This window comes from Cotesia glomerata, linkage group LG7 (assembly GCF_020080835.1).
Source record: "Cotesia glomerata isolate CgM1 linkage group LG7, MPM_Cglom_v2.3, whole genome shotgun sequence".
Taxonomy (NCBI): Eukaryota; Metazoa; Arthropoda; class Insecta; order Hymenoptera; family Braconidae; genus Cotesia; species Cotesia glomerata.
In genome coordinates this window covers 19,610,120-19,637,161 of record NC_058164.1, presented here as the reverse complement: position 1 = coordinate 19,637,161, position 27,042 = coordinate 19,610,120, and the positions used below count along the sequence as shown (strand labels likewise).

Sequence of the window (27,042 nt, the reverse complement as noted above, 5' to 3'; positions counted from 1 at the left end):
TTTCAAAAAATTACTAATGATATAATTTTTTTTTTAAATATTTTTTTAGTAGTAATTTATCTGTAGTGAAAATTCAAAAAATGATAGATGTCTGCTAATTTAAGTTCCATATTTATTTTTTAATTAAAAAAAAATTAGGATTACTATCAAATAATTACTTATGTAAAAAATAAGCTTCTCTTTGTGACAAACTCATTTTTTTTGCTTTTAAGTTTCTACCCTGATAGCCAGAGTTTCAGACCAACCAAGTTGGTGTCAGATAGTTGCCACCAATTTAGCGACAACTTGCGGTCAACTTTCGAATTTGTAACTGTTGGCGTCAAGTTGGCGACAAGTTTCTGAGAAAAAAGAGCCCAATCTACTGCCGCAATATGTCGCCAAATTTCTTGACAAATTTGTCGTCAACTTGGTGTGAAAAAGTTTCAGAAGCAACTTTTGTCGACAACTTGGTGAACAAGTTGACATCAACCGAGTTAATTTCCAAGAGTTGCCGCCAACTTGGTGACAAGTTGCGGCAGTAGATTGACAGAAAGTTGCGGCCAACTTGGCTATCAGGGTATCATATAAAATTTTTTTTATAATAACCCTGATGATAGCCACGCTTTGATTAAAAGTACCCTGATAGCCAGCGCTTTCTCAGTAAGTGTTGACTTCCAGCAGTTACGGTTAATTTATACATCAAGTTGGCGGTAATTCTTCACTCAACAACAGTTGTAAGAAAACTGACAGAAATCTACGGCCGCAACTTGAATACAAGTTAACAATCAAACTTGTAGTTAAATTTCCTTTCAACTTTACTACAATTTGACGGAAATACTTGTACAGCAAGTTTTGACGTCTATTTGCAGGTAAGTTATAGGTAACTAATAGGTAATCGCTCGCTTTGCCAACTCTTTCCGTCAAGTTAGCTTCAAATTGCGGACGTAGATTGACAGTAAATTATAGGTAAGGTGGCTATCAGGGTAGTTGGATTTCAGCAGTTACAGTTAACTTGACATCAAGTTTGCCGTAAATTTTTACAGTACAATAGTTGTACACAAATTGACTAAAATCTACAGCCCCAATTTGAATACAAATTAACACCCAAATTTTGGTTAAATTGTACTACAATTTTACTACAACTTGAATAAAATACTTGTACTGCAAGTCTTGACGTCAAATTGCAGTGTAACTTGTAGACAACTTAAGTAAAAACGTTTGGTTTGCAACTTTTTTCATCAAGTTGGCTACAAATTTTGGCAGTAGATTGAATAAAAGTTTGAGTTAAGGTGGCTATCAGGGATTAAAATATAAATCACATTGATTTTTTTAACTTCCCGTCTCTTATTTCTATTGTCTGTGATTCACCACACACACTAACACTTTATTTCTTTCACGGCCTGTTTCATAGCAGTCGAGCAAGAACCATGATGACGTATGGTTTGTGTAATCTTTTCATAAACAACTCTTTTCAAACGTGAGAAATTATTTTACAGTTAAAAAAAATATAATAAAATATGTTTTCCACCACATAGTAATTATTTTACTTTATATTGAGTATTCACTAAGTGACTGTCACTTAATTTATTAAATTACAAGTATTGATATTAATTTTTTGTTTATAATCAAATTAAATTTTTCTTTGCGTTAATTTGTGAAAAATAAAAAAAAACAATAAAATAGAAAATTAAATGTTTCACAATGGTGAGACTAACGGAAGAAATGGTTGTTGCTAGATCACGAATTTCTGATCTTACAGCAGTTAAAAAATTAAATTGTTGGTGAGTAATTTGTTGATTTTATTTATTTACATATATTTGATAAAAGTGTTTAGATTATTGCAATAATTTTTCCATTATTGGTCGCCGAAATTTTTTTTCTTATCATTACTGTTTATTTCAACAGTATTCAATAATTGCCAATTAATTTTTATTAATTAAGTATCAAATTATTTTAATTTTTAATGATAAGATAATTTTTTAATTACAGGGGCTCCGAGTTGACAGATGTGAGTATTCTACGTGAATTGAAAAAAGTAGAAGTTTTATCACTAAGGTATGGATTTAAAAATAATATATAAAGCAATTTATTTACTTTCGATATCGATTAACTGTTTTACCTTTAAAAGACAATTCAATAAATGTTTTTTTAAACATATGCATGTGATTGCTTGATACTTGTTCAACTTCAAGGCCACTGAGCCTACACATTTCTTCAGAATAGGTTGTTCTACCTACTCTAAATCCTTCAAACTCAGCAAAATTATAAATATTTAATAATTGATTTCATAAATTTTAATTTGAATTAATTACTCTATACGAAATTGTTATTTTTTTTAAATTAATCAAGTCACTTAATCGGTATCATTTAAAGAACATGATGTTTTATTAAAAAGTTATTGTAATAAATTAGTACGTAGTAATTAAAAACTACGTATTAAATTATTATTTGTCATCAATAATTATAATTAATAAGTAGTATTAATGTATTTATGCATACATTTTACAGCGTCAACAAAATCAACAGTTTAGCAGATTTTCAATACTGTTCAAATTTAAAGGACTTATTTGTTAGAAGAAATAATATAACAGATTTAAATGAAATATGTTATTTACAAAATTTACCAAATCTTCGAAATTTATGGCTCGAAGAAAATCCTTGCGCCGAAAGAGAAGGGTAAGAATCATCATAAAAATAATTAATTATCATTTGTAATAAATGATTTTATTTCGAGTGAATTTTTCTTCAATAATCCACGCACTGTATTAATTAACTCAATTATAAATTTTCTCTTATTAAATTAAATTACTTTCTTCAATGCTATTTCAACCAAATAATGTTATTAAATGTGCTGTTTATTATTCTTGTAGGTATCGTATGGCTGTAATAAGAGCTTTACCGAATTTAGAAAAACTTGATGATAAATTTGTGACTGCTGACGAAATAAATGTGGCACTATCACGCGGCAAAATTCTCGTTCATCCACTTAGTATGGATGCATCACCTCCACAATCTGATCTAGCGAGCCCAGAAGTAATATTACATATTATTTTATTTCTTTCAATCGCATGTTTTAAAAAATATGACTGTACTAAAATTCGTATGTTTTAATTAAAAGTTATTTTTGTTACTAATATTTTGTATTACTAATGCTTATAATCAGGAAGTCGCCGAATTCATTGACGAAGTTGAATTAGAAAGAAATAGGAGATACAGTTCGTCTAGTGACCAGGTAAAATCATAAATAAATTTCATCATTTCATATGAAAAATATTTCACACTTAGTTGACGATTTTATTTCAACAAAATAAAAATAAAAAAAAAAATAAAAAACAGTTTATAAATTCTAATTATTGTTTTTATAATTCACAGAGAAGCTATGATGATCCCCATCAAGGACATGAAGAATATCAAGACACAGATCGAAGAAATGCTAATTACAATGCGTCATCTCCTCATCAATACTCTCAAAATAATCACTACAATTATGATGTAAATATTAAAAATTTTTATTTTATTCTAAGCAATTCTTTAAAGCTTTTTATGTTAACATAACTTTATAGTATTATTAATCAATTAATTATTAAGAATAAATTAATAAGTACCGATTAATGATTAATAACTACCAGCTTCAAAATGGCCAAACTAAAAATCAAATCAAAGATGAAGCAGCTAAGTCAGTTGAATCTCGTACCAATGGTCACAGTTTGCAGACTAACATTCCTGAGATTTCTAAGGTACTGCTAAGTATAATAAAAATCGGTAAATTAATTATTTAGCTTCTATGCTAGTTTAACAAATTTTTTTGCATTTTTTTTTTATTTCATAAAAACTATGGGGTGCCTTTTGATCATAATCAGAAAAAAAATTTTTAATTTCATTTTTAATTTAAACATAATGAATAGTACAATTTCATGATGTACACCGATATGAAACTATAATCTCTATTTACGCAACAGAATTAGAGCATGTGATTTGCCTTGTCACAATTGTAATCCAACTTGGCTTGTACTTTCATTCTTGAGTCATTCGCTACTTTTCCTAACTTTTTTAATGTTTTATTTCAATATTTTATTGCTAAGTACTTTTATAATTTAAAAATCGAATGAAATTTTTTTTATGTGAACTTTTTCAATTACTGAATATTAACGTAACGGTATTGAACTAAAACAAGAAATGAAATATATTATTGAAATTCAATATTATGTACGGTTATTCAATATACTGGATTTTTTTTTCGGTCGTTATTCACAATGATAATATATTTGAATTAATTTATTTTTTTAATTTGAATGTATTTTAGGATTACGATGATCGACCGGCAGTAGCTAGACAAAATGGAGATTATGAAGATCGTCGTGGTTACAGTACTGAATATGAAAGATCGAGTGAACCCAATACTCATCGCTCACAACAGGTACTGCCGTCACCAAGGACAGCTTACTCTGCAAACGAATATGGTGATGAAAGACGATCTATTGATCGTAATATTTATGAATGTGAGGATAGAAGACAACTAGATTACGAAGAGCCACACCAATCAAGACGAACTTCTGCTCATCAAAATGAAAGGGTCAGTTAACTTGTATTTTGTTTTGTTGATGTGAATTTTTTTTTTAGTAGACTTCATAGAAATCTAACTATTGCATTTGTCCTCATGGCAGAACTTTCGAAAAATTTTACTATTTTCTGACTAAGTTTGTCGAGCTGATTCAGAAAATACATATGGTTCAAAAGTTTATGTATGTATGTATTTATATATACGATATAACACGGCTTGTCCGGACGATAGCGTCTCTAATTCATAATGGATCTTTTCAAAACTCAACATACTTAATCTTTAGACAAATACCAAGGTCAAGTTCAAAGATGAGCTTAATCGGTCAAGTAGTTCAGAAATTACAGGGTTTCAAAATTTTCAAAATCGTAAAAATTCATATTTTGGCAGTTTCTTTCGCGGATAACTTTTTAATGAAATAACTTATCGAATTTTTGTAAATTGAATTTTGAAGCCCATTAAACGAGCTTTAATTTTCATGTAATTTTATTCTCCTAGACTAAAAATAACCTATTCGTCTGTAGATATTTAATGAAATTTTACTATTACATTCGTTTTAATTTAGGAAAAGAGAATTTCATCAACGTGATTGAAGTATTTGTATTATTAGTATTGTGATTTTATTTAAGTAGGAAATCTACTTCTATTTCGGCTTTCGAGTGGCACTTTTTATAATTATATTTAATATATTAATTATTTCTAACGCAGGAGGATCCTCGAGAGATGCCAGGCTGGGTACGACATTCAGAAAAAGAAAAATGTCGATTTCATTATCATAGGAGGCCTGTTACGAGAGTAAATAGAATTTTTTTGCAGTTAATTTAAGAGTTCTTATTGTTATTTAAATAATTATTATTCGTTTATTTTTTGTTTAGAACTCAAACATTTTGTCCGCTGTTTTGTGTCTTGTAAAAGAATTGGATTATCCGAGTTTAGAAGTGGTCGAGATGGCAGTTCGCAATAGAATGGACGAATTAGAAGAATGATGTATCTGACGCCGTCCCCATCGGGGCACGGCTATGAATTTGCCATTATCAATGGTTAATGTCGACTCAATGGCACCAAGTCCTGAATATTCTGACTCTTTAAATACAGCAGCACCACTGGATTTAGATCGTTTTTATGATTTATGTAACTGTGAAACTAAGATACGGTCTACTAAGAATGTTTCTATTGATCCAAGTCCACGTTATTTTGGAGAACATGATAAAATGACCGGTGAAAAAAGTCCAATACTAACTTCAATGACTTCTCCTCGTGGATTTGATAGTAAAATTATTGGTGATAAGTATATTGACGAACCACTAACAGATCACAAAAGCTGTAGCAGGAGAATAAAAGATCTAACTCATTCAGAAAATTCATGTTTTAATCAAATTCAAGATGTAAAAGGAAATTATGTTCGAAGAATTGCTAGTAGTGAAAGTATTCCTTATGCTCTTTCTAAACGAGAAAATTATACGAGAGACTATCAAACTATAGATGAAACTTGTTGTGTTAGGCGTGTTAATAGCCCTGATGTCAGGCAATTGCGGTATATTCAATCAGCGAAAGGAGCTTGGTCATATAATTTATAAAAAAAAAAAATAAAAAATTTTAATATTAGGCTGTGGAAAAAATTTTTCAATGCAGCAAAAGCCTAAAGAAACTTCATGTAAAAGTGCAATAATTGACAAATAATTTGTATGGCTCTACTAAATCATTTTTGTAAGATAAAAAAAATGAACAAAAACTCTTAGGAATCTTTTTACAATACTTTAGATAGAAAATTAAGTCCGATTTTTCAAATTTAGAGAAAAAAATATAATTGAAATTATATTGTTATTTCATCAATTGATAATTTTTTTTTAATACAATCAACTATATATGTATCTAAACTCATAAGTATAATTTATTTCATTTTTCTGATAGGTTTAATAATATTTTATCATAACTTTTGTTTTTAATGACCGTCCATTTATCGTACTACTTTAATTAATTTAATTAATTGCTTATTATCATTATTAATATTCCAATATTATTTGGAATTAATTAAATTTATTTTGAACGATTTAAAGGAAAAAAATTTAATTAGAATCTATTTATTTGTTATTTGATGCTGTATACCTTCAATTAATTGAGTATTGTTTAATGGATTGTTAATCATTTCAAAAAAGTTTGAATATATATGATAAAATTATTTTTGTTAAATAATTAGTAAATTATTCAGTGATGATTATTAATTATTACTGATGAATATTTATATTATAATTCAAACTATTGATTATACAAATCTTCCAAAATATAAAATGTACATATGTTTTAGAAAAAAATGTTGAAAAAGGAAGCAAAACAAGAGTATATGAAAAAAGAGAGATATTAGACTAAAATAAGACAAATTATTTCATTTAAATTAGTTTAAGTAATTATTATAATTAGTCTTTTTGTCAAGAGTATTTTCATTCCATGATTAAATACTGTTATCAATAAAATAATTTTAATAATTCAATACGTCCAGTAGAACCTTGGCCACGTAGGCAAAATAAAAATTTAATTATTGTATTGGTAAGCCAATTCTCTTGCCAGTTAAATTTCACTTGACTTTAGAACGATCAAAGATTAAATTGTATATACATAACTAAAATAATAGGCTTTTTAAATAAACGCCACACCCTCAAATATTTTGAAAATGTGTTATTTTTTTTTTATTTGGTTATACATTATCAATAAATGTAATTTCTTATATAACGCTACAAAACCTTGTTTTTTTTTTAATTGACCATAATTTTTAGGTTTATTAAAAGTTTTTAAAAGGTCATATTTGTCGTTCTTATTTGTGTAAGCCTTGTAACTATTTTAATATAATTAACACTGCAATGAATTCTAGTTAAAAAGTTTACAAAAAAATACGACTAAAATATCACGTAATTAGATTTTAATTCAACTTTTTTTTGTTTTACTTGTGATACATCATATCTAAACAATTTCAATTGCTTATTATATCACTGTATTTTTTTTACTTCTTGTTAACCATTCAATTTTTGAGAAACGATTCTGGTGGTACAAGTTGATTAATAAAAAAATTTTAACTTCTAGATTTTGTTTTTTTTTTTGTAATACAAATTTTTTTCATTAAAAGATTTCATCATTTTACTTTGTAATTCTGATCTGCAGAATATGAAAAGCTTACTACTTTTATTTATTATATCATTTTTTTTTTTTTTTTTGATAAAATTTGATAAAAACTTGATTTTTGGAAATTGGACTGAAAACAATAACTCAAATTCTTGAAAACTTTTTTAGTGTAAAGTTCAAATAGTAAACGAAGAATAATAGGATGATACTTCATGAACGTTTACAGAAAATTTTCTTAGTGACAATCACTTGTGAAATTTTAGTTATTCAAAAGAATGAAATAAAATAAAAATTAATTTTTGATAACACTGAAATCAACAAACATCTTACAATTTTTTTAACAATCAAATTAATAAAAATTAATTTAGTAGATATTTGATAATTAAAAAAATTTTTTTTAACTTATAAATTATAGTAAAAAAAAAATGAAAAAAAAATTGACATGTAGAAATGAAAAAAAATTAAAAATGCAATTTTTTAAATAATTTTTCGGAAAAAGTTTTTTTGTTAAAGAAAATTAAAAAACGATCAAGTGACTGCTAACTTTATGAAAATATCAAATTATTATGAAAAAAATTTTCCGAGTAAAAATAAAAAAAAAAAATATAAGTGTGAATTTTCAAAAATATTTTTCTTTTGTCATAATTGATTCGTTATAAAAATTTCAAAAATTGTCAGATGTCTGCTCATTTCAGTATTATTTATTTTTGAACTTTATTGCGTTAAGTATTCAGTATTTTCAATTATTTACAAAAGAATTTTGTTTAAGAATTTAAAAATGAAGGTAATAAAGCTGAAATTTAACCAAAGTCAACAATTGGGAGGTCCTTTACGTTGTATTGGCCATGAAAAACATGAAATATCTATAAACATGATATATACATATAAGTATAATTCACCTTGCACAATTAAGTTAATTTCATACTATAAAAAATTTGGGCACCCTAATTGTTATCAAACTATGCATTATGTATGTTTGGTGCAGGTGGCGCCGATAGTTTTAGATAGAACAAAGGATTAACTTAATTACCTCATTATTAAATCCTCAACTACAAAAGCTGCAACGCCATTAGCGTCTCATCGCGTTGTCTGTAACAAGAAGTTGGTAATTTTATTATCAAAATGTTTAAACGCACTGCGAAGGATATGAATTTCACTCCAAGCAAAAAACAACGTCTCTCTGTGAGTATATTTTATTAATTAATAATTGTTATTTCATTAATTTATGGATAAGCATCATTTGAAATTCAAGGTCATTTGAGGACGCTATCTTCAGCTAGCTAGTACTTTTTTACAGAATGCTATTTAACCATAAGGATTTTATTATTTATATCTTCTGAATGTAATTTATTAATTTAATGAAATTTCAGTCATCCAAATCATCTGAAAAGGAAAATTTGTCTGTGGACGAAGATAGTGGTCTGGGTCCCGAAATTGACAATGAAAGTAGCAGCGATGAAATGGCGACCAGCTTCGGCTCACAAAATTCACATTCCGCTTCTCATAACACAAATATCAACAGCAAAACACTAGATTTTGATAGAGATTCTCAATCATCAGAAATTGTCACTCAACGTCGTACCCGCTCTATTAGCTTACAGGACACCAACACAATGAAAAAATTAGTTACTCATCAACCTAATGGTAATTAAATTATAATAGCAATTATAACATAAATTTTTTTAAGAAAAATAACTTAGAACTTACCCAGCTATTTTCATTGCTTTACAGATGGTTTTGATAAATCTCCAAGAAAGCTTTCGTTGCGTTCAAAGAAGATTCGCCAGTCTTCAACACCGGATATTGCATTATTTTTTGGAGATGCCGTAGATGAGCAGTTGGTAATGTCACCACAACATGATGAGCGTTCATCAATGGAGGTTGATGAAGCAAACGACGTATTTTCACAATTTTCGGCTACTCAAGCGTCTAAGGATAATTTTAATATAAATACAATACTTGAAACTCTTGAATTTCCGCTAAAAAATGTAGATCTCTCGAAAGCTACACCTGTGAAGATTCAGTCTCAACATCTTGAAAACGGCAACGAAATTTTGCTTACTGATTCTTCATTATCTACAAGCCAAACCAATGTCCAGGCTACGGGAGAAGAAAGAGAAAAAGAAGAAGCAGAGCTCACACAAGATTCTTTGCCACAAAATTCTGCGAATGATCATGTTGATTTATTTAATCAAGAGAATGCAGAATTTGAAGATGAATCTATTCCTTCTGTATCTTCTCAAGAGTCCTCGATCGCTGAAATGCCGGAGATAAAAAAGAAACGACGCAGAAATGGTACCCATTTTACTCACATCAAGAAACACACAACACCGATTGGAAGTAATCTGGTTGTTGATAATTACAAGCCAGGGTTCAATAATGATCGGGTAATTATTTTTTCTTGTAAAGTATATTAATTTCTTTTTCTATTTTTTTTTATCTTTTTAAAATATTGAAAATACATGTACTTTTATGTTAATAGGAATTAATTGTTAATAATATTACCATGCCCAAGGATTTTTCAAATCGTCTCTTTAGAAAAATGAGTAAAATGGAGCTAACGAAAAAAATAATAATTCATTACTATGGACGTGATCGAATGCCCAAGATTGCATTGAAAGAGCCAACACGTAAGTATCCTGGTAAAATTTACCCGAGTCTTCTCGTCAATGACAGTCAAGTTCAGGACATAATTGGTAAGAAAAAAATTATTAAAAATTAATATTCCATCATATTTATCAGTGATGATATTTAATAATAATTTATTATAAAAACAATCTTTCAGATTTGTATGAATATTATGGTCCACAAGTGGGTTTGAAGAACCCTCCTCTACCATTCAAAAAAGTACGACAAATTATTGGGACTTTATGTTCTCAAATTAGAAATTTCTACTGAATATCGGTAATCAGCTTTTTTTGGGTTAATTGGACCTCTATTTAATTTATGATTAATTCGTTAAATTGATTTATTTAAGTAAAATAATACTTAAACAACGTTAGATTTTTCGCTAAAGTAAATTAATTTTTAATTAAAGGCGAAATGACATAAGTTAACTATAGGTGCAATATTTTTATTTACGTACTCAGCACTAAACTTTTTCTAGACTAATATTTGAAGTTGATATCTGGAATATTAAATAATTAACTTTGTTTGTGATTAGTGTTTATATAAGTTTAGAATTGTTAATTTATTTAGTTTGTAAAACGTAAAAAGGTATTTCATTTAAAGATTCATCAAAAATCAAAATTTATAATTAGAATATTGAAAAACAATTTTGTTTTTGATACTATAGCTAATACTATACCTGTTATTAATCATTCACAAAAACTAATCATTGTTTAACGCGTTACTTGATATTTTATGACATATATAAAATTGATATTCAAATTTCTGAATAGTTTTGTTGAAAGTTAACAAATCATGTGTGTAAAAATAGTTATTTATAACTACATTTAATAATTATAATCAGTTACTAATAATAATTGAACAAACTGAGTAGTATTGTTTGAATAGAACGATACTTGAGAAAAGTAGACTATTGTAATAACTAATTTTCGTTTAGTTTATAAAACATAATTCAATATTCCGTTAATATATTGAAAAAAAAAAAAAATTATTTTGTAAAAATTTTAATGGCTTTGTTTTATAGTTCATTAAAATTTATGTTAAGAAATTAATGTAATTCAAGTGTATTTGTTAACTTTTGTATTCAATAAATTTATGTTAAAGATAAAATTATATATTTACTCATTTGAAATTATTGAAACGAAGAACTTTTTTATAATATTTATAATATTCTTCCAATTTTCTAATAATCTGACTGATTCAATAGTTAATATTGTTAATTTCATTAGATTTTAAGTAATTATTTAAAAACAATAGTCAATCAAAACTAAAGGATATAAAATGTATATTGACAGAGACTTGAATTCTGCTAAAAATATGTATTTAATTAGCACAAATAAATCAAAATCATCTATCAGACACAAACGTTAAGTAGTTATCAATGTTAAAGAAAATAAGCCGAAACGACTAGCAACAACAAAGACCAAAAGAAAGACCACAGCCAAGAACAAAAATGAAAAGAAGTTACCTCCAATTATCAGGAACAAAAAAAAAAAATTTATCAGTTATTTGATATCATCTACTGGTGCGGTATTAATTATTATGAAACAATTCAATGACTGTGCTGGTGAAAATATCATACCAACTGGTTTCCATCGTTGAATTAAAATTTGCGGTGTTTATTACATCCAGTGCATCAGAAATTATCAAAATTGATTGTAAATCTGATGAACGAAAATATTTTATTTTTTTTCCATTTAAATAAAACTATTCGATTATAAAATACCGCCTAACTTTTTGCTATTTTTCAGTTCATTTAGTAAATAGCTGACAATTTCAAACTCTCCACTACTACAACTTTTGAAAACACACAATATATAATCAAATTAAATTTTATTTAAAAACATATGAAACTGAATGTTAAGTACGATTATACCAAGTGCAAAGATAAGAATTATATTTATATATGATTATTATTAGTAATAAAAAAAGATAAATAAAAAAAAAGCTTAATTTTGGTAATAAAATTCACGTTTGATTTCTTGTTGATTATAAAAATGAAGACTTGCATGGCTGGAACTATCATCAGAAAAAACTGAAATAGAGAAAATGAAAAGTAGTAAATAAATAAATAATTATTTTTTAGTAAAAAAATTATAATGCTATACCATTATTCATTTTTCATATCAGTTGCATATTTACGCTTGAGTAAACGTAAATATAATGATGGGTGGGATTCTTCCAGAGTGTCAAATTCTCCATTAAAAGTTTAGCGTTGTAACGTTCAGCTAATAGTAGTATTCTAGTAGCATTTTTTATCGTTAGATTGTCAGATATTGAATATTCACAGATTTCTCTAAGTCCTTGAAGTTCATATTTATGAGCGGCTTTCAATAGTTCCTATAATAAATTCGAGGATTTTTTGAAATATTTCAGGTTTAACTTCATTTTTTGTTTTCGTGCGAAACCATTGCATAAAGTACAGGACTACGTGCCATTAGAATACATTTGTGAGCTGGAAATGCTCTATCATCAATTGTAATAAAAACATCACTGCCTTCTTTCGTAATAAACAATTTTTTAAAATCCTCGATCATTTGATCTTTCGCTCTAGCTTTCAATGGGATTTTTGTATTACTTAATGATACGTGGCCATCATACACAGTAAGATCAACGGATATTGTTAAGGTATCATTTGGTAGAAACTCATCTTTTTTTTTAACAGATCATCTATTGGCAAAGTACCACCATCAAAATAATTATCAATAGGATTCCAATATTCACTATCTATCAAACATCCAGCAACGTATTTTTTGTAAGGATCACTTATAACTGAAAAATCAAAATCGTGTTTATTTTTATTTTTATTTAAGATAAAAACACGATATTCAGAGCCTTTGGTTTACATTTGCTAACCGAAGTTAAGCATATCTTCGTCACATAAAATTCCTTTTTAATAAGTGTGTCTTCCTTCGAATACTAAGTGCCATTGATCGTTATTGCGTGAACCCGTTGAAAATGTAGGCGATTTAATTCTACCTGGACCCTCAATACTTGTTGTTGAAAATGTGATAAATGACGTTGCTTCTTTTATTTCCCGTTTGTAAATAATTGAGTGCTTATTTGCGTAGGAATAACTTTTATCCATTTTATCACTAGCACTTTTTTACTTATAATTGAAACAATTCAATTTTTTATATAAAAATGTTCACAAATATTTTATGTTATTTTAAAATTAATCTACGCGGTATATTAATCACGAATTGGTACTAGCCAACTACTACGTCGTATAAAAAAGCGCGTTGAAAAACAAAAGACGCGAGCTCTGTTCCAGAATCCCCTTAAGGATTATTATGAAAAAATTTTTTTCATAATAATTGTTTATATACATGTAAATCACCCTGTTTTGTATCGGACTACATTATTCAAAAAATACTGATTTGTTTTAAAAATAATTGAACTTTTGGATTCATGTAATTGTAAAAACATTGAATAAATATAATTGTAATAATACTATTGTATGTAAATTCAATAAATTAATAACAATAATACGTTATAATAAGAATACCAGTTACATGTCTATCAATATCAATTGATTAATATCATAAGTCATAATACTAAAGTTAGCCGACGTTTTTAATTTTTTTTTTTTTTTTTTTTTTTTAATAATTAAATTATAACAAAAAAATATTTTTTTTAAATTCTACTTATAGTTTTTCAAGTTTTTTACAAATGAAAATTTTAATATTACAATAAAAAAAAAAATTTTTTAATTTTTAGATGTTTAACTTAATTTTCATATTAATGTCGTTAATTTAACGTCAACCAATCAGAATTTTTACTGAATTATAAAGTCCATCGTTCAAAAACTCTTACTTCTTGAAAATTAAGCCATGTAAAAATGATATAATAATCTCTACCGTCATACAACCATTTGCATTATAATCATTTTTTTAATAATGGTAACTCCTGTATCTGGTAGACTTATTAAGGCTAGGCCGCGGTAAATGTATTTTCTGAAATTATATTTTTCTAATTACTTTTTGAAAAAACTTTCAAATCAACTATTATAAAGCTTCCGCAATAGCTCTATACAGTCATATGTTATTTTTCGGAAACTTCATTTTATTTTATTTCAAAATTTATTTGAGACGTAGTTAGAAAAATAAAATTCCTCAATATTTATTTATTTACTACGGCCGACCTTTAATGTGGCAATTTTTAACTGATTTATAGTTGCACTGAAATTTTCCTAAAAAAATATATTGATACAAATTTTTATTTTAAAAATTATAAATAAAGCAATTTTTCAAAAGAACATTAAAATATTCAATAATGGTTAAAAGAAATGGTTCGAAGTTTAAAATATGTACCTCATTCAAAACTCGTAAAAAATCATTTTTATATTTTAAAGTTTTCTTTTCTTACAATGAATAATAAATTTTTAACTTTAATTGGTATCCAAAATCAAGTAAATTATGATTAAAAAAAAAAACATTTCCTTTTTAAATATTAAAGAATATTTTGCGTGTATGAGTAAATTAATTTTTTATAATTAAATGTTTAGCTACACTTATTCGTTAATTTTTATTTGCTTAATAATTATAAATTAATAATAAGAATAATTATAAATTACATAGAAAAGTCCATCAATCTTTTTGCATAACGATCAGCCAAAACCAATGTTCTAATAGCATTTTTAATCGAAATCGTTTTAGATAGATAATATTCACACATTTTCTTGAGTGTTTGAATCGGTATGTATCAAACGCTTATAATAATTCTTCAACATTACTACCCAGATTATTAACTTGATTTGTGTATATGAACTCAAGAATTTTTTCGAAAACATTAGGATCAACATCTGGTATGGTTATTGCTTTTTCTCTGTTTTCTTTTATGTCGCGTGAGAACATGGCATCAAACATGCTGCTAGAGGCAGCTAGAATTGTTTTATGAGCTTGAAATGTTTGATCACCCATAGGCAATGTCAAGATAACATTTTTTTTAGTAGTAAGCAGTTCTCTAAAATCATAATTAATTTTACGCTTAAGAGTTTTCAATGGTTTTATTGTATTATCGATAAGTGTATAATCATCGTACATAATCAGTTCAACACCTAATGTCAAAGTAAAATTCTTTCAGAATTCGTTTTCTCGAATTCTGAAATTCATTTTCTCTAATTCACGAATTAGTTATAATTTGAAAAATTTGTTTAAAATCGTCTGCCATCTGATCAAAATTTTTTAGTAGAATCTTATTCTGGCAAAAAATTCGTAATCTTTATAAACTATGAGGTTTATGTACAGGATCAATTAATTTATTGGCAAAAACTCATCTTTTCCATCTAATAAATTTTTTTTTTTTTTTTCAATATATTTCGAGTATTCCCAATCATTGTTACTTCCAAATACTTTTTCATCGATATTCATAAAACATTACTCTTTTACATTGTTCAAAATGTAGTTTATATGAAAACTTCTACATAATTTTTACAGAAATATATATCATTTTTTGAGCTTTGATGCTGGTCGGGAGCAAATGCCTACACTCCTGATCATCTTTGCAGACATTTCAAACTAAACTATATGACTAATCGTCGCCAGGTCGCCGGTATGGCTTTTTTCTACAAGGTAGTCAATGGAATCATTGACGCCTCGGACATCTGCAGGAGCTTCAAATTTGCACCTTCCAACCTAATGTTAAGGCGTAAAAGGCTGCTGAAAACAACTAAGTCAACAAAAAGCTATGTGGTGTATCGACCACATGACAGAATCGTAAACCTTGTGAACAAGCTAAATGGTGAAGTGGAATTTTACGGTGGCACATTCAGTGCATATATGTCAAATATCAAAAAACAATTGCTCATTTATGTATAAATTACAAAGACTCTTTTTTTTCTCGTCTTTTTTCTCATTAATTAAATTCTTATTAATTTTTCTCTTAAATTAATGTTATTTAATTTTAAATACCCTTTATTGATGTATATTGCCGATAGGCGTATGTTGATTAATAAATAAATAAATAAATTACCAAAAATACGGATGTTCACATTTTGTATAGTGAATTTTCTCCGCTTACGCGCAATTTGATACTTTAAAAATCTTCAATGATAGCGTCAGTTGAAAATGTTGGCTTGTTAATAACAATATCATTTTTACAATTGTTAAAAGATTTTTATGAATATTAAAACATGATGTACAGCGACGAATTCGGTAGAATATCGAAAAAACTTTATGAGATACTTAGATAGTAGTTATGTAAAATATGATAAATAAAATTTGAGAAAGCAATCTCGATTAAAATTTTTAATTTACAATTATTATTTTCCTATAAATTGACAAAAATACGATTATTATATACTGCAACATACGTATATAATCATAAAAAAAAAACTATTTCTTCTGTTATTTTATTATATAACAGCGCAAAACGACTGTCATCAGTATAAATGTATACGATTTTTTGTCTATAATGTTCTGATCTTGCATAAAATAAAATTTTGCATTTAGAATATAGATCTTAGAGTTGAACTATTAATAAAAATAATTATCAAAAACAATAGTATTTGTTTTCTGAATTCACATTTTCACAACAGCTCTCATTACATTCCTTAAAATCAACAAATCAAATACTCTAGAAAAAAAGCAGCATGTTTTAATAGCCATTCTACGGGTCAAACCTCTTTCCATTAATGGGTAGAAAAAACGCCAAATTGTCATGCCAAATTGAGTCCTTAAAATTTATAGCAGCTCTTGTAGCTACAATAGCCACGTTTACCTTGATGAGACTACAGTGTATAAGATGTGTGCATCTGGGATTAGGCCTTGTAATCTCTTGTAACGCGTTTGCTTTTAAATACCTATTGAACATCAGTACTCAACATGTTAATATTTTACAAGCTAAAATGCATTACCTGTATACTCACAACATAATTGATAACTTGTTTCGCCTTAACATAGCGGGATTTTTTCTTGAAACAAAAAATTCCCAATACTTTCAGTCCAGACTTTTTATAATAGTAATACTTTGAGTACATAGTTGTTTATTACTTAAGCCGATTATGTTTTTTCAAGTGAATGACCATCGGCTTTAGTCCAAGATGACACATTTGGTTACCGAGTGTAGCTACCGTCACAGGGTGATATATGCTTGATACTACCCTAATTGACAATAATAATAACGCAAGCTACTCGATTAGAAGAACAAAATAATGCAAACGCCAAAAAAAAAAAAATTGAAAAAATTGAATTTAAAAGATTTATAAAATGCAATTTAAAACATCTTTTCATTAGAAATAAGCTGATTAGGAAAATTAAATTCTTTTTTTTTTACAGTAAAGTTCTAGCAATGTATAGGTTTAAATGTAATTTGTATAACTTAATGAAGAAAAAAGGACTTAGTGTTATTATGTTTTACATTGAAAAATAGTTTTATCTTTTATAAGCTGTTCATAGAGTTCAAAATTTAATACACGCGAATATATATCTATATTGCAGTTTTGTATTTTACCTTTACTTATTTAAGTAAGTTTTTAGGCAAAAATCTATCATATTTTGAGCTACATGATTATTTCCAGGAATATTTTTATAGCTCCAAAATTCTGTATAATAATGTGTAAGTAAACCCTCGCTTTACTTAGGTTTCAAGTACCACTAATATAGCATGAGAAACCCAAGGTCATAACAGGAAAAGGGCCATAAAATATAAAATAGATAAAATTTTCTCCTTACATACAATAGCTACGTTTCGTTTTACCTACTCGGCTGTTAGTAAAAGATTTTTTCTTATTATATTTTTTGAAGTAAAACTTCTTTAGGCGCGACTAAGAACTCAGATTTTTTTTCTGACGGAAGTAACGCTTACTATAGTCTATGTAGTTTCCGCTATTTAAAAATAATAATTTGGATAGGTCGTAAGTGTATGTCATATACTTCACGCACTCCACGCTTCTTGACTTATACGCTAGCTTGTGGAAAATATCATAATCAATTAGGATTATTTATTTCCAATATTTTCAAACGGATCAATTGTGAATAGCAATTTGATCTATCTATAAATACTTCTCGACTTCAGTCAACAACGCGTTTCGGTACAACGATAGATGCTGTATTTTCAAGAAAAGTAGCAAATTTAGAGAGTAAAATTTATGTTTCACATTATAGTTACCACAAACCTATAATTTCATAAATGAAAAATACATAAAAAATTATAATGACATTCAAGTACCTATTTCGAATGAATAATATTAATATAACATTTGAATAATCTTTGTAAAGCACATGAATAATAAATATAATTAAATTATAATATGATATTTATTATTTAAGTTAAAATTTAATCATTTCAGTGATATATGCCGTCAACGCCAAAGAAGTTTTACTTCAATCGCGCGTAAAGGTTACACGCACACACTTTTTTTTTTTTAATTTAATATATTTAAAATTTTTATTTTTCTTGGTAGATATTATTTCAAAGATTGAAAATTTTGACGTTACGTGGAAAAATATAATGGAAAAAATAAATTAAAATTATAACTTCTTGTAGTGAAGAATTTATAAAAACTTCATCATCTCTAGAAAAAATTTTCCCTTACAATTATATATTAAATTTGTGAAAAATTAGATAAGAAATCATTTTAATCTTGATTTTTGTATAATAATGACTTTGGAAATTCAAATCTTTCAATTAGTTGAGTTGAAAAATTCGAGTTATGAAAAATAAATGAAAAAAAGTTTATCAGACTACTGTGCTACATTTTTATAATTATAATTTAATCGATTTTATACCTTAAATAGCTTAATTAATCATAATATAACCCATTAATTTGAAGTATTATGTGAAGTATAATGTGATACACAAGTATTTAAATTTTTAAATAAGGATTGGGACAGAGAATCAACAAAACAGACAAAATAACAAAACAAATAATAGACCTTATAATAAACTTCGGGTAAAATAAGCTTTTTGTTTGTATTTTACAGTTGATAACCACCAAAATACTCTTTACTTTTAATCTCATTTGAATTTACATTCAATATAGAGTTACTATTGAGGTATTTCTTTCTATTCTAGCTCTTATTTAAATAATAACATATCAATATTACATGATCCTAAATCAAGTAATTATAAAAACCTTTGGTAAATTACTGCTAATTGAAGTATATTATTTAATAAAAAATAAATAGAATTATCATTAAATTTGATAAAAACACAATAATTTTTACTTGCAAAAGTTTATCATTACATATTTGTAAATAATTTAATTTTATACTATAGTTCTTTTATTAATTATACTGCTGTATCTTCACCTTTAATTACATTATTAAAAATCTGATTCTAATATTTGTATAATACTTCTATGTATAATCAAAATTTTAATTGTTCAATGTAAAAAAATATTAAAAATAACATAAAATTATATAATGTACCATTTGTATATTATACTTACATAAACAAAGAGTACTTTTGTTGCATGAAATATTACATGTACTTTTGGTAACTAGATCGTTTCTAAAAAGATTTATTACTGATAAGTGTTATATTACTTACAAACGATTTATAAATAAGTACCAGATAAAATACTTGATCGACAGCCCTTTCTTTCAATGTAATTGTCATCTGCAATAAAAATTTTATTAATAAAAAATATTAAATGAATAATTATTAACAGTAAATAGAAAATTTAATTATGTAAATAAATACAATTTTTTTAATAAATTTAAGTTCGAATGTATAAAATAAAAATTAACCAACCTTAGTTTCTTTGATAGTTTTTATTTATTATTTATGTTTTCGGATAAATAAAATCTGTAATATTAAAAAAAAAAAAACAATTTTTTTTAACATAATTGTGGATATCATAATACTAAAAATCACATAAATCTGAAAATTAAAAAAATAAGTTATAAAAATATTTAAAAAAAATTATAAACATAAAAAAATATGATACTGAATTTAACAAACATTCAACAATTTTTCAATTTAAAAAAAAATTAAATAGCAATGAAAAAAATTTAGCAAAAAAAATCCACTTGTAGAAATTTTGAAAAATTTTAAGTGCGAATTTTTTGAAATATATTTTTTTATAATAATAATTGACTGGTTATACAAATTCCAAAAATGATCATGTTTGCTAATTTCAGTATCATAAAAAAAATCCATAAGTAGAAATTTTTCACAAAAATATGATTAAAATTTTTTTAGTATTTTCTAGTACCTAATTATTTGTTATATATGAACAAAAAGTTATTAAATGGTTGTAAATTTCAACTCCACGAATTTTCAATGTTTATAAAAAATAATTACTGAGCTAATTATCTACATAAAGAAAAATTTTAATAATTTATAAATAAAATAAAATCAAGTCTAAGATACGTATTAGATGGTTACATTATGCTATGACTAGAGTACGACAGGCGACTTGACATTTTTCTTTGTTCGTAGCCACACTGAGTAGTAAACAATCCTGCAGCACCCTCTCCTTCTCGGCAGTTCAAAAACTCTCGACCAATCAGGAAGCTAAAATAACGTTTTCTCCACAGAAAACAGCCGAGTATTCCCGAACGGAGGTTTCGGGTTGATTCGTGGCGTGGTATGAACTTGGAAGACCGTCGAACAACCACCAAAAGACACAACCGACTGACAACGGTTCGCCACAACCGCGTCAGCATTGTTAGTGAGGGGACGTGCAGGCACGCCTCTGTTCATTTTTTTTTTATTATCCGGGTTTTCTAAAATTTTTGCATAATCAGGTAATTAATTGAGAAATCGACATTAAATTTATTCTGTTAATAATTCAAGAATCTAAGCAATTTATTATTTTACTTGTTATTAATTAATTATCGCGCAAATACTTCGTTATCGCCCGTACTTGGTTTTTTGTACAATCACATTTTTTTGCTGGGTGTATTCTTACGTTTTAACAATTTATCAATTATTCGAGATTGAAATTGATTTCGAACTGTTAATTATTTTAAATTAGTGAAAAATTTATCTAATAATTAGTGCATCTTTGTAATTTTTGTGTGTTTGTGTCGCAATATATCTGCCGGCTTTTGTTCTCATGTTCGCGGATTAATTTCGTCATTTTCATTTTATGAATAGCAATTTTTATATTTCCGTCTTTTTTTAATATTTTTATACCAGTTTTAATTTATCAATTATTAAATTTAATTATTTTATCTCGGTTTATTTTTTCTTCAACGTCTCGAGAATTCTCGGTCGCACCGGCACTATTAATCTACAAAAGATATCGGATTCTTAGAACTTTTAGTCTGAAATTTCATCTTAGACAAAATGGCGTTTTTAACTCGACTTTAGCCCTTCGTTGGTCGCGCTTTTTTTAGTTTCTCGCTCGCACTATAGCGAGTCTCTATAGGTTGAGTAGTTGTTAGGCGGCGATTCGCTCATAGCGCGACCAACGAAGGGTTAGTTATCCTGTTTGTATATCGAATAAATAGTTGGAAATTCTTCGTTTCGACTATAGTAGAAATTAATCTCGCGCGTCGGTTGCTTCAGACATGTAACATTCTTCTGTTTCATTATTTGCTTAGTTTTTTTTTTTTTTTCTTCTGAATTCATTTTAAATCACATTCTTTTTTTATTCTCTAAATTTTCTATTTCAATTTTAGTTTACCAAAAATACCATTGAGAAAAAATTTATTCAATTTTAAATTTACCTGAAAATTTTGTTTATTTCATTGTTTTATTTTCAACTTAACTTATTAGAAATTTTAACTTTGTTATGTATTTCTAGTTAGTGGTATCATGGACAATCGTCGTGATCGTCCGGCTGGACGAAGTCGAGGAAGGGCTAGTAACAGCGCACCTCAGCAGCAGCCTCAAGGAGTATGGGGACGCCGTCCCGGACCATCGCAGGCTCATGACTCTGCTCAGCAGTACGGACCTCCACCGGTAACTAAAAGTTTTTTTTTACAAACCATTTCTAGAGAATAGATCATTAATCGAGAGGAGAAAGACGAAATATTTTCGCCCACAGAGTTTAGGCCGGTCTGTTCGTGCACCAGTACCAACTGCCGCCCCTGCTGGAGACCAGCGTCCACCAGGAGTTGATCGTCCGGCTCCTCCACCCTCAAGCGTTGCACCAGTCGGTATGTCGATCATCACTTAGTTTATTAAATTAATCATTATATTAAATTTTTCAGACTTGAAAGCATGTCCAGTATTGTAAGATTAAAATTCCGATAGTTCTTTATTGACTTTTTTTTTTTTTTGTCTAAACTCACAATGAACTAATAACTAGAAATTTTTTTTTTTAGGGGGTGGTGGCGATGCATCAGCATCAGCTGCTGGACGTGGAGCCATGCGAGGGCGCAGAATGGTTAACCCAGATATTTTGAATTCTCGACCTGTTCATGTTAAAGCATCTAAGAAAGGTTTTTTTTTAAAACTTGAATTTCTTCAAATATTTATCTTGATAGATTCATAATTTTTATTTTTATTTTTTTTTTCTCTTTAGGAACGGGCGGTAATCCAATAAAGCTTCAGGCCAACTTCTTTAAGATTTTGAGCGCTCCCGATTGGTGTTTGAAACAGTACCGGGTTGACTTTGCTCCTGAAGAAGACAGGCTAATGGTCCGTAAAGGACTAATTCGCATTCATAAAGATGCACTGGGCATTTACATCTTTGATGGTACTCTGTTGTACTCAGTGAGTCGCTATCAATGTTCTAAAACAGAGGTAAGACTTTTTTCTTTATTGTTTTATTTTTTACACTTAGATTTTTTTTTTTTTATTAATAATAATAATTTAAACTTTGATATTAATGTCAAATTCTGTATTTACAGGCGTGGGAATTATTTTCTCAAAGACAATCAGACAACGCTCAAATTAGAATCAGCATCCGTCTCGTTGGAGAAATGACCAAAGGAGATCCAGCCTATCCTCAATTTTATAACATTATTGCTCGTAAAGGATTAGAACATCTCAAGCTTAAATTAGTCAATCGTGACTATTATGATCCTAAAGCCAGTGTAATTAAGTCATATACTTGAAATTTTTTTTAAAACAATCCATTTAGTATAGATTATTAACATTTTTTTATTTCTTAACAATTTTCAGGTTAACATTCATGAATTTGGACTTCAATTATGGCCCGGTTATCAAACATCAATTCGTCAACATGAACGCGATGTCCTCATGAGTTGTGAAATTACTCACAAAGTGATGCGCCAAGAGACCATATACCATGTTCTGCAAAAAGTTCGCAACCAGTGTCGTGGTGGTGATGTACATGTATGTATCATGAAACAGTTTTTCATATATTTTCATTATTATCAATATTAATATTAAATTCTTTCAGGGAGCCTGCAAAGCTGCCGTATTAAATTCACGAGTAATGACTGATTACAACAACAACACTTACCGTATTGATGACATTGATTTCTCCAGAACGCCTCAGTCTACATTTCCGTTAGGAAAGGATCAAGTTCCGACAACTTACTTGCAATATTATCAATCCAAGTACGGAATTTCCATCAGAGATCCTAAACAACCGCTTCTTGCCTCTCGTTCAGATCAGAGAGATCGTCGTGCTGGACAAGATGAAATAATTTATCTAATTCCTGAATTGTGTCGCACTACAGGTACTAATATTTTAACAAATTGCATTTTAAATTATTTAATTACATTTTTAAGTCTTGATAAATGTTGAATTTTTTTTTTTTTTTAAATTTCAGGATTGACCGATGAGATGAGAAACGACTATAAGTTGATGGCTGCATTAGCTAAGCACACTCGTGTTAACCCTGACAGGCGTATCGACAAGTTGTTGATGTTCAACAGAAGATTGCAGGAGACACCGGCAGTAGTTCAAGAGTTTAAACAGTGGAATTTAAGATTAGATACCAACTTGGTCGAAATTCCAGCTCGTGTAATCCCACCAGAAAACATCATTTTTGGAGCTTCGAGGGAGTCAGCCACTCAGTCTGCTGATTGGACTAAACACTTCCGATCCTCACGATTGATTGTTTGCACCAAATTATCTGATTGGGTTCTCATTGTTCCAAACAGTGTACGACGTGGAGAAGCTCAGGTAAAATCCTATTTCAACTTAATCGTTACATATTTATCCAGAAATATTTTGACTTTGATTGTATTAAGTACTAATTTATAAATCATAATTTTATTTTTCAACTAATATTTCTAATAACTTCAATTTTTTATTTTTTTTTTTTTTTTTTTTTTCCCCTGAATAATTTCTTGAATAATCTAAAATTTTCTTTACTTTTTGACAGAATTTCGTAAGTAACATCATCAAAGCCGGCCAAGGAATGTCATTCTTTGTCAGTCAACCTCGCGTCATTGATATTCGTCGAGACTACGCTTCTGATTACGCTGATGAACTGGAAAACATCTTAAGCCGATCTACTCCTCAACTTGTCTGTTGTGTTTCACCAAGACCACGTGCTGATGTCTATGCCTCTATTAAAAAGAAGTGTTGTGTAGATCGCCCAGTTCCGAGCCAGGTCATTCTTGCTAAAAATTTAGCATCCAAAGGGGCCATGTCAATTGCTACCAAAGTAGCAATTCAGATGAATTGCAAGATCGGTGGTGCTCCTTGGACTATGGAATTTGGAATGGCTGGATTAATGGTTGTCGGATTTGATGTTTGTCACGATCCTAACCAACGTGGAACAGATTATGGTGAGTAAATTTATTCAGTTATTTTATATATATATATATATATATATATATATATATATATAAGGAGATCCATGCGAAGTAATCAAATTTTTAAAACTTTCTGAAAATTTGTAAATTCAATCTACGTAGCTTGATAATTAATCAAAAATTTTAAAACAGTAGGTTTCCGAGATATTTAATGAAATAATTAGATTTTAAATTGTAATTTTTACATGTAAGTAAATGGAGATTCCACCAGCCGTGTATATGGTTAAGAATTTAATGCAATTACTGATTTTTAAAAAATTTTATTTTTTATTAAATTTGATTGAAAAAATAATAAGCTTTCGATTAAAACAATAAAAAAAAGTAGGTTTTCGAACGTATTACGAAGATATTTTATATTTTATATGAAAAATCATAAGCAACTTCCAGAAGTTAGTTATTGTTAATAGAAAATCTTATCTTATCTCAAAAATCTAGTTCTGACATTTTATACCAAAATTGAAAAATATCAGATAAATTTAAAAATAATTTAAAGTAATTTAATATTTAAAAGTATTTTTATCAATTCTTTATGTCATTTAATCTGTATTAGTTATTTATGTACCTTGGGCGAGCCACGCGCAAATATGGTCGAGGTGATAAGTATTTTCAGCAGAGATACTATAAACCCGAAGCCCGATAGGGCCGAGGCTTTATATCCTTGCTGCAAATAATTATCGCCGAGACCGTATTTGCGCGTGGTTTGTCCATGGTGCTTAAAAAATTTTTTGTCCTATGGCGGACGTATGCGGGTTTTTACGTGCAGGGGAAACTTAATTTGTCAATAAATAGCGTACGACGCCATAACCCTCTAAATAAAAATACATGAAAGTCTTGACGTTAGTAATATTTTAACATATTTTTTAATAAATCGCAATTTTTTAATATTAAAGAATACAAATATTGAGATTATGTTGTCTTTTCAACATAACATGCGCCCGGCGCGCTTTTTAAAATTACAGTTAAAACGTAAGCTAGTCGGCTGTATAAAGATTGGTGACGCAGGCGTGGCATTATCCTGGGCTGTATAAAGTTCTATACAGCCTAGTAGATACTGGCGCGTACGCGTATTATTTACAGATTGAGTATCGTCTGCGCGTAAAAACCCCCATACGTCCACCTAGGACGAAAACGTATAATACATCAATATATAAATAATATATAAATTTATTAATTAACCAATTAAATTATTTTTCCAGGTGCTATGGTTGCAACTCTTGATCGTGGAATGACCCGCTACTTTTCTGCAGTCACCGCTCATCGCAGTAATGAAGAACTGTCAAATGAGTTTAGTTTGAACATGGTCAAAGCAATCCGCAAGTATTCTGAAATGAACGGCGGTAGTTTACCTGCACGTATTATCATCTACCGTGATGGTGTCGGTGACGGTCAAATTCCCCACGTGCTGAACCACGAAGTCAATCATTTGAACGAAGCTCTTGCTAAGCTGTACGGTCGTCCTGAAGCAGTGAAGATGACGTTCGTCATCGTCACTAAGCGTATTAACACCCGTTTGTTCTACAACCGTCGTGATAATCCGCCACCTGGTACTGTAGTCGACGACGTCATCACCAATCCATGGAGGTACGATTTCTTCATTGTATCTCAGTGTGTCAGACAAGGATCTGTCTCACCGACAGCCTACAACGTGATTCAAGACAACGCTGGCCTCGATGTCTCAGCCCTTCAACGCTTGACTTTCCAGTTGACGCACATGTACTTCAACTGGAGCGGAACTGTTAGAGTTCCCGCGCCTTGCCAATACGCTCACAAATTGGCATTTTTAGTTTCACAAAGTATTCACCGATCACCAAGCGCTCACTTGGAATCTCTTTTATACTTCCTTTAAGAAAATACGAAGGAAAAAGTTATTTTTTTTTTTTTTTTATTTTTTAAGGAATGAAAATTTATTTGCTTTTTTAATACTTGGGCTACTTTTAATTAAATTTTTAAAATCCGGTGAAATACTTAACTTTTTAGTTTTTCAGTTTATTTAAAGTTTTTTAATTTCATTATTTTTTTTTTTTTTTTTTGTTTACTTGAGCATCATCATTTTAATGATTATTAATGAAAAAAAAGACAAAGTTGGTTTAAGTAAATATTGCTAAGGTTCATTAAATTATTTATGATAT

General features: G+C 28.3%; 3 protein-coding genes and 1 long non-coding RNA gene across 10 annotated transcripts; 3 read left to right on the top strand and 1 right to left on the bottom strand.

Annotated features, from left to right (window-relative positions):
• The first annotated feature begins 1,295 nt into the window (after positions 1–1,295).
• On the top strand, positions 1,296–7,206 carry LOC123269179 (cilia- and flagella-associated protein 410). Of its 4 annotated transcripts, XM_044734765.1 has the most exons (10): positions 1,307–1,760; positions 1,969–2,034; positions 2,488–2,655; positions 2,850–3,012; positions 3,143–3,211; positions 3,352–3,471; positions 3,609–3,716; positions 4,283–4,552; positions 5,246–5,332; positions 5,413–7,206. In XM_044734765.1, the coding sequence occupies exons 1-10, from the start codon at positions 1,681–1,683 to the stop codon at positions 5,521–5,523; spliced, it is 1,242 nt and encodes a 413-aa protein (XP_044590700.1). In that variant the 5' UTR covers positions 1,307–1,680; the 3' UTR covers positions 5,524–7,206. The 4 variants fall into 4 exon arrangements, with proteins under 4 accessions (XP_044590703.1, XP_044590701.1, XP_044590702.1 ...); XM_044734766.1 differs by lacking the exon at positions 3,143–3,211 and having other exon boundaries at positions 1,301–1,760; XM_044734767.1 differs by lacking the exon at positions 3,609–3,716 and having other exon boundaries at positions 1,301–1,760.
• Positions 7,207–8,673: 1,467 nt separating this feature from the next.
• Positions 8,674–10,791, top strand: LOC123269178. Its single transcript, XM_044734764.1, has 5 exons — positions 8,674–8,833; positions 9,022–9,295; positions 9,383–10,038; positions 10,134–10,347; positions 10,437–10,791. The coding sequence occupies exons 1-5, from the start codon at positions 8,774–8,776 to the stop codon at positions 10,547–10,549; spliced, it is 1,317 nt and encodes a 438-aa protein (XP_044590699.1). The 5' UTR covers positions 8,674–8,773; the 3' UTR covers positions 10,550–10,791.
• Positions 10,792–12,067: 1,276 nt separating this feature from the next.
• Positions 12,068–13,858, bottom strand: LOC123269253. Its single transcript, XR_006510360.1, has 2 exons — positions 12,388–13,858; positions 12,068–12,314 (listed from the first exon to the last, which is right to left on the bottom strand). It is a non-coding gene; the product is annotated as an uncharacterized LOC123269253 (long non-coding RNA).
• Positions 13,859–20,833: 6,975 nt separating this feature from the next.
• LOC123269139 (piwi-like protein Siwi) lies at positions 20,834–26,833 on the top strand. Of its 4 annotated transcripts, none has more exons than XM_044734706.1 (11): positions 20,834–20,973; positions 21,978–22,135; positions 22,200–22,332; positions 22,504–22,617; positions 22,701–22,921; positions 23,029–23,214; positions 23,303–23,476; positions 23,544–23,826; positions 23,920–24,275; positions 24,478–24,886; positions 26,110–26,833. In XM_044734706.1, the coding sequence occupies exons 2-11, from the start codon at positions 21,989–21,991 to the stop codon at positions 26,757–26,759; spliced, it is 2,673 nt and encodes an 890-aa protein (XP_044590641.1). In that variant the 5' UTR covers positions 20,834–20,973; positions 21,978–21,988; the 3' UTR covers positions 26,760–26,833. The 4 variants fall into 4 exon arrangements, with proteins under 4 accessions (XP_044590641.1, XP_044590642.1, XP_044590639.1 ...); XM_044734707.1 differs by having other exon boundaries at positions 22,221–22,332; positions 22,501–22,617; positions 26,110–26,832; XM_044734704.1 differs by having other exon boundaries at positions 22,501–22,617; positions 26,110–26,832.
• Positions 26,834–27,042: the final 209 nt, after the last annotated feature.